At 43.6% G+C, this 12,365-nt stretch overlaps 1 protein-coding gene across 2 annotated transcripts in view; it reads right to left on the bottom strand.

Moving 5' to 3' along the window:
• LOC128694736 (uncharacterized) overlaps positions 1–11,941 on the bottom strand; it is a 70,093-nt gene extending 58,152 nt beyond the window's left edge. The window contains exon 1 of one of the 2 annotated variants that reach the window (XM_053785000.2): positions 11,641–11,941. In XM_053785000.2, coding sequence (XP_053640975.2) covers positions 11,641–11,671 — 31 coding nt within the window. In that variant the 5' untranslated portion in view covers positions 11,672–11,941. The remainder of the gene's footprint in view (positions 1–11,640) is intronic. The other variant, XM_053785001.2, reaches the window with a different exon arrangement.
• Between the last annotated feature and the right edge of the window lie 424 nt (positions 11,942–12,365).

The following is a 12,365-nucleotide window of genomic DNA, read 5'->3' on the forward strand; positions in this document are numbered from 1 at the left end:
ACCGCCCAATAAGCCTGACCTCAATTGTAGGCAAGTTGCTAGAGTCAATTATAGCTGAGATTATAAGAAGCCATCTCGATAAGCATAGCTTGATTAATGATACTCAGCATGGATTCACAAGAGGCCGGTCTTGTCTAACTAATTTATTAACTTTCTTCAGTAAAGCTTTTGAGGCTGTTGACCACGATAAAGAATTTGATATTGTTTACTTAGATTTTAGTAAGGCATTTGATAGAGTTCCGCACCAAAGACTGTTGAAGAAAGTAGCAGCTCATGGCATTGGGGGAAGGGTGCTCTCGTGGATCGAGTCATGGCTCACAGACAGGAAGCAGAGAGTGTCCATAAATGGGGTTAAATCCGAGTGGGGATCAGTAACAAGTGGCGTTCCACAGGGATCAGTCTTGGGCCCGTTGTTGTTTATAATATATATCAATGATCTTGATGAAGGAATTGCTAGTGATATGAGCAAATTCGCCGATGACACGAAGATAGGTAGGATAATTGATTCAAACGTAGATGTTAGGGAACTTCAGGAGGATTTAGACAAACTCTACTCTTGGTCAGAAAAGTGGCAGATGCAGTTCAATGTAGATAAATGCAAGGTTCTGAAGCTCGGGAGTGCCCATAACCCTAGCACTTATAAGTTAAATAATGTAGAACTTAGCCATACAGATTGCGAAAAGGACTTGGGGGTTATGGTAAGCAGCAACCTTAAACCAAGACAGCAATGCCTAAGCGTACGTAATAAGGCAAATAGATTACTGGGATTTATATCAAGAAGTGTAAGCAACAGAAGTCCAGAGGTCATACTGCAGCTTTATACATCATTAGTAAGGCCTCATCTAGATTATGCAGCTCAATTCTGGTCTCCATATTACAGAATGGACATAAATTCGTTAGAAAACATTCAGCGTAGGATGACTAAATTAATACATAGCATTAGAAATCTTCCTTATGAAGAAAGATTGAAGACTCTTAAGTTACATTCACTTGTTAGACGAAGAATGAGGGGAGACCTGATCGAAGTGTATAAGTGGAAGATAGGTATTAATAAAGGGGATATTAACAAGGTCTTGAGGATATCTCTCCAAGAGAGAACCCGCAGTAATGGATTTAAATTAGATAAGTTTAGATTTAGAAAGGACATAGGAAAGTATTGGTTTGGAAATAGGGTAGTTGATGAGTGGAACAGTCTACCTAGTTGGGTTATTGAGGCTAGGACTTTGGGTAGTTTCAAATTTAGGTTGGATAAGTACATGAGTGGGAGTGGTTGGATTTGAGTGGGACTTGCACATCTGAGCTTGTTTCTTGGGTGGCATTGAAAATTGGGTTGGGCAAATGTTTTGTTAGTGGGATGAATTGTAAAGGACCTGCCTAGTATGGGCCAACAGGCCTTCTGCAGTGTTCCTCCTTTCTTATGTTCTTATGTTCTTATGTCTGGTATCACCACTGTCAGTCACCAGGTCACAACAGCAACAAGGGTCTGGTGCCACCACTGTCAGTCATCAGGTCACAACAGCAACAAGGGTCTGGTGCCACCACTGTTAGTCACCAGGTCACAACAGCAACAAGGGTCTGGTGCCACCACTGTCAGTCATCAGGTCACAACAGCAACAAGGGTCTGGTGTCACCACTGTCAGTCACCAGTCACAACAGCAATAAGGGTCTGGTATCATCACTGTCAGTCACCAGGTCACAACAGCATCAAGGGTCTGGTATCACCACTGTCAGTCACCAGGTCACAACAGCAACAAGGGTCTGGTGCCACCACTGTTAGTCACCAGTCACAAGAGCAACAAAGGTCTGGTGTCAGCACTGTCACTCACCAGGTCACAACAGCAAGAAGGGTCTGGTGTCACCACTGTCAGTCACCAGTCAACAGCAACAAGTCTGGGGTCAACACTCAGTCACCAGTCACAATACTGAAAACAGTCTTACAATAAACGAGGTACCAGTCAATAGATAAATCCAAGATCACCTGCCTAGTGCCACTGGTGACTGCTAGTGCCTTCAACCTGGCACCCTCAACTGCCACTGGTGACTGCTAGTGCCTTCAACCTGGCACCCTCAACTGCTGACACTCTGCTCGCCAGTCTTTCTTTGGATCAAACCTAATTATGCATGCCACCAAGCACTGTATGGCTCCTATCCATGCAGAACAAGCCACAAGAGGATGGAAATTTTTAGTTCAAGATCTTTCGCACTCTGTGCGTCGTCAGGAGCTATGCAAGGTTGCAAAACTAGCAACAGATAGTAGGCGGGGGGGGGGGGAGGATTCTCTCTGAGGCAACACAGAAGTGTAAAGCGTAGGACCAATGTTTGACGCTTCTGTCTTGCATCAGAGAAAATTTTCGTCCAACTATCTGTTGCTAGTCTTGCAACACTGCAGAGCTCCTGACGACGCACACAGTGTGAACGATCTTGAACTAAAGATTTTCATCCCCATTTGGTTTGTTCTGCATTGTTAAGATCGCTTGTGTGCGATTGTATTGCATTATGTATCCATACATAATGTATCTCACGCTTACCCTTAATTATAGTATAGTAATACAGTTAAATAATGCAGTATTAATAACATTAAAATATTGTATACATTACCGACCAGATGATGAATAAGACGGCCAACACCTGTCTCCTACATATTAGATAGAAAAAGACTATTCGCGGGCGAAACGTCTCGCCAGTGAGGATATACACATGTTGAAGATTGAGACACTTATGCAGCATATGGGAATCTTTATTCAGGAAACGTTTCGCCACACAGTGGCTTCATCAGTCCAATACAAAGAGGAAGGCGTAAGGAGAGGAGGAGTATGAGGTAATCAGTCCCTCAGCCTGGAGTCGATGTGTTCAGTCCATCAATCTTGTAGAACACTGACAGTGGTTGTCGACACCAGACTCTTGTTGCTGTTGTGACCTGGTAACTGAGTGGTGACACCAGACTCTTGTTGCTGTTATGACCTGGTAACTGAACACATCGACTCCAGGCTGAGGGACTGATTACCTCATACTCCTCCTCTCCTTACGCCTTCCTCTTTGTATTGGACTGATGAAGCCACTGTGTGGCGAAACGTTTCCTGAATAAAGATTCCCATATGCTGCATAAGTGTCTCAATCTTCAACTTGTCGGTTTTTCAAACCATTGATCACATATACACATGTGTTGCACACCTGTCCTATCAAACAACACAACATCGTTTTCCTAAGTTTGAGAGTCAGAGACAATTCCAGAGACAATAGGGAGGTTAGCATGGGCCCCACTGTGACCCATGCTAACCCCTCTATGGTGTATAAATATACCTAATTGAGTGAATCTTATTGCAGCCAGGTGGTCCAGTGGCTTACACACTGGCCTGTAGTTTTACGACTCACTCGCCATGCGTCATCTGCAACTTGAGTGTGTCATCTGCAACTTGAGTGTGTCATCTGCAACTTGAGTGTGTCATCTGCAACTCATATGATGCGTCAAATGACAGCTTAGTCAAACTTAATATTATGATTACAATGAGCAGCTGAGGCTTATTAAACAGATGTATCAACTGGTTTACATAAGGAAGGAAGGAACATAAGAAAGAAGGAACACTGCAACAGGTCTACTGACCCATGCGGAGCAGGTCCATGTCCCCTTCCCCCCCGGATTAGTCCAATCTGGTCACCTCCACTCAAGGAAGGAGCACGGCACCAGACCCAGCAGCACAAGCTAGTCAGGTCCAACTCACACCCACCCACACCCATTCATGTATTTATCTAACCTATTCTTAAAACTACACAACGTTTTAGCCTGAATAACTGTACTCAGGAGTTTGTTCCACTCAGCCACAACTATTACCAAACCAGTGCTTTTCTATATCCTTCCTAAATCTGAATTTTTCCAATTTGAAACCATTGCTGCGAGTCCTGTCTTGGCTGGAAATTTTCAGCACGCTATTTACATCCCCTTTATTTATTCCTGTTTTCCATTTATACACCTCGATCATATCCCCCCTAATTCTACGCCTTTCGAGAGAGTGCACATTCAGGGCCCTCAGTCTATCCTCATAGGGAAGATTTCTGATACATGGGATCATCTTTGTCATCCTCCTCTGTACGTTTTCCAGAGCATTTATATCCATTCTGTAATACGGTGACCAGAACTGAGCAGCATAGTCTAAATGAGGCCTAACCAAGGATATATAGAGTTGAAGAACAACCTGAGGACTTCTATTATTTATACTTATAGATATGAAGCCAAAAATTCTGTTAACTTTATTGCGAACACTAATGCACTGTTGTCTTGGTTTTAGATTACTGCTAACCAGAACTCCTAAATCCTTTTCGCAATCAGTAGTATTAAGATCTACATTATTTAGTTTATATGTCGCATGGTTATTTTTCTGTCCAACATTTAGAACTTTGCATTTTTCTATATTAAACTGCATCTGCTACTGCTCCGACCATTCATCACTCTGAACATTAAAATGGTATAAAATACCTGTCACATAACATTCATCACTCTATTTAAATCATCCTGGAGTGCTCTAGTGTCCTCATTAGAATGAATTGGACGGCCTATTTTGGCGTCACCAGCAAATTTGTTTATGTCGCTATTTATTCCCTCATCTATGTCGTTCATGTAAATTGTGAACAACGGGCCCAACACTGACCCCTGTGGAACACCGCTTGTGACGTGCCCCCATTCTGATTTCTCCCCATTTATGAAAACTCTCTGCTGCCTATTTGTCAGCCATGCCTCTACCCAGGAAAATTTTTTTTCCTATTCCGTGTGCCTTAAGTTTCCTCAATAGCCTCTGATGTGGAGGTAAGGCTTATTGGTCTATAGTTCGAAGCCAAGGACCTGTCACCTGCCTTGTAAATAGGTATTACATTTGCCATTTTCCACTCACCAGGCACTATGCCAGTTTGTAGTGATATGTTAAAAAGATTAGCCAAAGGTATGCTAACTTCCTCTTTACATTCCTTTAACACCCTTGCAAACAGTTCGTCAGGGCCTGGGGATTTGTTAGGTTTTAATTTCTCTATGTGTCTGAGGACCATGTCACTAGTTACCGCAATCGTGCGTAGTTTATCGTCCTGTTCTACATAATCTATTATTTCAGGAATATCGCTAGTATTTTCCTGGGTGAAAACTGAGAGGAAATAGGTATTGAGATCTTCACACATATCCTTATCACTGTCAGTGATGTGACCGGAGTTACTCTGTGCACTATTAGGGTCACAAGTGACATGGTCCTTAGGCAAATAGATAAATTAAAACCTAACAAATCCCCAGGCCCTGATGAACTGTATGCAAGGGTTCTAAAGGAATGTAAAGAGGAGCTTAGCACACCTTTGGCTAATCTTTTCAACATATCACTACAAACTGGCATGGTGCCAGATAAGTGGAAAATGGCAAATGTGATACCTATTTTCAAAACAGGTGACAGGTCCTTAGCTTCGAACTATAGACCAATAAGCCTAACCTCCATAGTGGGAAAATTTATGGAATCAATAATTGCCGAGGCAGTTCGTAGCCACCTTGAAAAGCATAAATTAATCAACGAATCTCAGCATGGTTTTACAAAGGGGCGTTCCTGCCTTACGAATTTATTAACTTTTTTCACTAAGGTATTTGAGGAGGTAGATCATGGTAATGAATATGATATTGTGTATATGGACTTCAGTAAGGCTTTTGACAGGGTCCCACATCAGAGACTATTGAGGAAAATTAAAGCACATGGAATAGGAGGAGAAATTTTTTCCTGGATAGAGGCATGGTTGACAAATAGGCAGCAGAGAGTTTGCATAAATGGGGAGAAATCAGAGTGGGGAAGCGTCACGAGCGGTGTTCCACAGGGGTCAGTGTTGGGCCCCCTGCTGTTCACAATCTACATAAACGACATAGATGAGGGCATAAAGAGCGACATCGGCAAGTTTGCCGATGACACCAAAATAGGCCGTCGAATTCATTCTGACGAGGACATTCGAGCACTCCAGGAAGATTTGAATAGACTGATGCAGTGGTCGGAGAAGTGGCAGATGCAGTTTAATATAGACAAATGCAAAGTTCTAAATGTTGGACAGGACAATAACCATGCCACATATGAACTAAATAATGTAGATCTTAATATTACGGATTGCGAAAAAGATTTAGGAGTTCTGGTTAGCAGTAATCTGAAGCCAAGACAACAGTGCATAGGTGTTCGCAATAAAGCTAATAGAATCCTTGGCTTCATATCAAGAAGCATAAATAATAGGAGTCCTCAGGTTGTTCAACTCTATACATCCTTGGTAGGCCTCATTTAGATTATGCTGCACAGTTTTGGTCACCGTATTACAGAATGGATATAAATTCTCTGGAAAATGTACAAAGGAGGATGACAAAGATGATCCCATGTATCAGAAACCTTCCCTATGAGGATAGACTAAGGGCCCTGAAACTGCACTCTCTAGAAAGACGTAGAATTAGGGGGGATATGATTGAGGTGTATAAATGGAAGACAGGAATAAATAAAGGGGATGTAAATAGTGTGCTGAAAATATCTAGCCTAGACAGGACTCGCAGCAATGGTTTTAAGTTGGAAAAATTCAGATTCAGGAAGGATATAGGAAAGTACTGGTTTGGTAATAGAGTTGTGGATGAGTGGAACAAACTCCCAAGTACCGTTATAGAGGCCAGAACGTTGTGTAGCTTTAAAAATAGGTTGGATAAATACATGAGTAGATGTGGGTGGGTGTGAGTTAGACCTGATAGCTTGTGCTAACAGGTCGGTTGCCGTGTTCCTCCCTTAAGTCAATGTGACCTGACCTGACTAGGTTGGGTGCATTGGCTTAAGCCGGTAGGAGACTTGGACCTGCCTCGCATGGGCCAGTAGGCCTTCTGCAGTGTTCCTTCGTTCTTATGTTCTTATGTTCTTATGTACTCTTAAGTGGGCCTATCTTGCCCCTAATCAGATATATAATCAGGGACTGATTTTCTGAAACTCTTTCTCTTCTTCTACCGTTCTTCTTTGTATTAGACTGATGAAGCCACTGTGGGCGAAACGTTTCCTCAATAAGGATTCCCAAATGTTGCACAAGTGCCATTCTTCAAGCTTATGCAGGAGAAGGAGGAGGAGGAGGAGGAGGGTGTTGCAGCTGAGGCATCAGAGTTCATCATTTTCCTCAGTTGCATCACTTTTTGTGACAACACTGTGCAACATCCGTTTGCAACTTCTTACCAACACCAACATCCTCTCAGGAAACATTCATCGCTTGTAATTACAAGTGTGTGGTTGGAGAGTATAAGATTACTTAACTACGTAATTAAACAACTTAATTGGTCACGGGAGGATATATCAGCACAGAGTTATATCTTGAATAACATAATACACGTTACCCACACACAGTATTCTTATCCTGCCTCAGTATACAGGTCACACACACATGGTCAGCATTGTTATCCTGCCTCAGTACACAGGTCACCCACACATGGTCAGTATTGTTATCCTGCCTCAGTATACAGGTCACCCACACATGGTCAGTATTGTTATCCTGCCTCAGTATACATTAAAGCCAGCCGAGCTATGATATATGAGGCAAGAAGCTTATTTTTAAATATTATTGTAGCTTTAGCGAAAGTTAGCAGCCGTCGTGATGTTTACCGAGCGCTTTGGTTGCCCGGGTCGCTAAGGGCCCCTACCAATAAACATTAAGGAGACAGACGTGATCCACAAGTGGACCACACCCAAGATGTGATCCACGAGAGTGGACCACCTCAATATGTGATCCACGAGAGTGGACCACCCCAAGATGTGATCCACAAGAGTGGACCACCCCAAGATGTGATCAACGAGAGTGGACCACCCCAAGATGTGATCCACGAGAGTGGACCACCCCAAGATGTGATCCACGAGAGTGGACCACCCCAAGATGTGATCCACGAGAGTGGACCACCCCAAGATGTGATCCACGAGAGTGGACCACCCCAAGATGTGATCCACGAGAGTGGACCACCCCAAGATGTGATCCACGAGAGTGGACCACCCCAAGATGTGATCCACGAGAGTGGACCACCCCAAGATGTGATCCACGAGAGTGGACCACCCCAAGATGTGATCCACGAGAGTGGACCACCCAAAGATGTGATCCACGAGAGTGGACCACCCCAAGATGTGATCCACGAGAGTGGACCACCCCAAGATGTGATCCACGAGAGTGGACCACGCCCAGGATGTGACCTAAGAGTTGACCACACCCAGGATGTGACCTAAGAGTTGACCACACCCAGGATGTGACCTAAGAGTTGCCGACACCCAGGATGTGACCTAAGAGTTGCCGACACCCAGGATGTGACCTAAGAGTTGACCACACCCAGGATGTGACCTAAAAGTTGACCACACCCAGGATGTGACCTAAAAGTTGACCACACCCAAGATGTGATTTAAGAGTTGACCACACCAAGGATGTGACCTAAGAGTTGACTACACCCAAGATGTGACCTAAGAGTTGACCACACCCAGGATGTGACCTAAGAGTTGACCACACCCAGGATGTGACCTAAGAGTTGACCACACCCAGGATGTGACCTAAGAGTTGACCACACCCAGGATGTGACCTAAGAGTTGACCACACCCAGGATGTGACCTAAGAGTTGACCACACCCAGGATGTGACCCACGATACATAATTTAATAAAAGTTGTAAACAGAGGTTTACACAGGTCAAGTGAGCGCCAAGCTTTGTTTTACTAATACCTACCAATGGTGATAGTAGCAGCTGCTGCTGATACTATTCTACTGCTGCTATTACTGCTACTACTACTGTTACTACTACTGCTGCTATTACTACCACTATTATTATTGCTGCTACTACTATTACTGCTACTACTACTATTGCTACTACTACTGTTACTGCTACTACCACTACCGCTACTATTACTACTACTATTACTACTATTGCAACTACCACTGCAACAATTACAATCAGTTATTTTCTCTGGGAAGAGTAAGTCGAGATAATTTTGTTTGCTAGTCAATTATCAACAAAAGTTTCACCACCGTGTGGCGAAACGTTTCCTTAATAAAGATACCCAAGAGTTGCACATGTGTCTATTTACCAACGTGTCGGTTCTGTGAACCATTTATCTACAATCCTGTCAGACACTGCAACTTCTTGGGATCTTAATACTTGGGAATTCTTCGCTTGCCTTACCCTTGGGCACGACCTACTTCCACATTGGACAAATGTGACACCACCTACGACTGCTGCACCTCTCCTGCCATACGGTTTATAAGCTGCTTCTCCGCTCCTATGTCGTATTCTATTCAAGATTGATGGACTGACCACATCGACTCAAGGTTGAGGGACTGATTACCTCATTCTCCTCCTGTTCTTCAAGTTTATCCTTTGTATGGACTGATGAAACCACTGTGTGGCGAAACGTTTCCTCAATAAAGATACCCAAGAGTTGCACATGTGTCTAATTTAACAACATGTCGGTTCTTTGAACCATTCATCTACAATCCGGGTAAACACCATACTGTGTGATGGAATATGACAGGTAAACACCATACTGTGTGATGGAATATGACAGGTAAACACCGTACTGTGATAGAATGTGTCAAGGTAACACCATCGTGTTTGACGGAATATGACAAGGAAACACAGCTAGCTTTTGTTGCCACTGTATAACTATCAGAAGAGCCTAGCAGCACACTTCTGATATATACAGTACCGCTATAAACAACAACAAGGTGAGTATTGTGGTGTATTTTGTTTCAAGATTTTTTACTTCGTTCGTTTCCAAGATTAATTGAGTGGTTTTTAGCTTCATTGTTAGTAATATATCTTAACGATTTTTGGGTCGCGGTGAAGTTGAAGTTTAAATATAAATTTATTTATTTAATAAATCTGAAGATAGGAAAACTTTCTCGCTAACGGGAAAAAAAATAACGTGAATTTTCATATATGTTTAGAGAACGTCGGAGGGATAATAGTTCCCCCTTTTCAGTTCCAGTTTTTCAAAACACGAGGCTCTGGTGTAGGTCGATTGAAATATTAATGAAGCATTAAACCAGTAGGGGCACTACGAGGTCTGAAAAATGACAAGTTAATAATTTTTTTTTTTGAAGTTGTGAAGGATAAGTGTGCTTACCCATGTTTCCAGGGGATACCATGTTTCCAGGGGATACCATGTTTCCAGGGGATACCATGTTTCCAGGGGATACCATGTTTCCAGGGGATACCATGTTTCCAGGGGATACCATGTTTCCAGGGGATACCATGTTTCCAGGGGATACCATGTTTCCAGGGGATACCATGTTTCCAGGGGATACCGTGGGATGGTTTAGAAAGACACGTAAGCAAACACTATAACATATTTATTAGAAAACGTTTCGGTCCTGGGACCTTGATCACTTCTAACATACAGAGGTAGAAAGACATTATATATATAGGCAGAGAGTGAGATGTGACGCACGTGACCTGAGGAATGTCATAAGAACATAAGAATGGAGGAACACTGTAGAAGGCCTACTGGCCCATGCGAGGCGAGGGTAGACGATGAAATCACGTGACTCCTGTGTTGTTGGGTTGGTGCTGCTTAAGTATCATGTATGCCAATGTCAAGTTAATATTTTATTATTATGAAACGTTTCGCCTACACAGTAGGCTTCTTCAGTCAAGTACAGAAAAGTTGATAGAAGCAGAAGATACTTGAAGACGATGTAATCAGGCCTCGCATGGGCCAGTAGGCCTTCTACAGTGTTCCTCCATTCTTATGTTCTTATGACATTCCTCAGGTCACGTGCGTCACATCTCACTCTCCGCCTATATATATAATGTCTTTCTACCTCTGTATGTTAGACGGGTCATCGCAAGATTGAGACCCGTGCCAGGACTACGGTCTTGGCGAACATTATACATACATGTATGTTAGAAGTGATCAAGGTTCCAGGACCGAAACGTTTTCTAATAAATATGTTATAGTGTTTGCTTACGTGTCTTTCTAAACCAACTTGTCGGTATTTATTACCAAGGTTTATACCATACCGTGGGATACCTTACCGTGGGATACCATACCGTGGGATACCTTACACGCCTACCACAGATAAAGCCTTTTTTTTGTAATTATAATGAAGCAATATTTTGCACAAATTCTTTAAATGTTGCCTTGCTACCCCCCCCTTGCTACCCCCCACCTTGCTACCCCCCACCTTGCTACCCCCCACCTTGCTACCCCCCCACCTTGCTACCCCCCCCACCTTGCTACCCCTCCACCTTGCTACCCCCCCACCTTCACTGTCGAACATTTTTTTTATATTTGTAACGCATTCGTAAAAGGTTTATTTGTAACTAAGTAAGTAAGTAAGTTTATTCAGGTAAACACAAATACAGTTACATAGAATTATCATACATAGCAGCATATGTGTAGAGAACCTAGGATAACCCAAAAAAGTCAGACAGAGTGACTTACCTGTTGATTTACCTAAGGTATGATTTAAGAGTGACTTCCCCCCCCTCACACACACACACACACACACACACACACACACACACACACACACACACACACACACACACACACACACACACACAGAGTTATTCGACAAAACATATTTTCCACATACGTCGTATGATACTGACAGGTCATGCATAAACACAAATGCTGGAGATTTCAACGAACCTGCAGAGAGTGATCTTTGCTTCCGTCGCATGATAAGTACCCGACGAATATTTTGTGTCTTTATGCAATGTCCAGCGTGTAGGCACTACACTGTGTGAGCAGCAGGCACTACACTGTGTGAGCAGCAGGCACTACACTGTGTGAGCAGCAGGCACTACACTGTGTGAGCAACAGGCACTACACTGTGTGAGCAGCAGGCACTACACTGTGTGAGCAACAGGCACTACACTGTGTGAGCAACAGGCACTACACTGTGTGAGCAACAGGCACTACACTGTGTGAGCAACAGGCACTACACTGTGTGAGCAACAGGCACTACACTGTGTGAGCAGCAGGCACTACACTGTGTGAGCAGCAGGCACTACACTGTGTGAGCAACAGGCACTACACTGTGTGAGCAACAGGCACTACACTGTGTGAGCAACAGGCACTACACTGTGTGAGCAGCAGGCACTACACTGTGTGAGCAACAGGCACTACACTGTGTGAGCAACAGGCACTACACTGTGTGAGCAACAGGCACTACACTGTGTGAGCAACAGGCACTACACTGTGTGAGCAGCAGGCACTACACTGTGTGAGCAGCAGGCACTACACTGTGTGAGCAGCAGGCACTACACTGTGTGAGCAACAGGCACTACACTGTGTGAGCAGCAGGCACTACACTGTGTGAGCAGCAGGCACTACACTGTGTGAGCAGCAGGCACTACACTGTGTGAGCAGCA

The sequence above is a fragment of the Cherax quadricarinatus genome, chromosome 51 (genome assembly GCF_038502225.1).
Source record: "Cherax quadricarinatus isolate ZL_2023a chromosome 51, ASM3850222v1, whole genome shotgun sequence".
NCBI lineage: Eukaryota > Metazoa > Arthropoda > Malacostraca > Decapoda > Parastacidae > Cherax > Cherax quadricarinatus.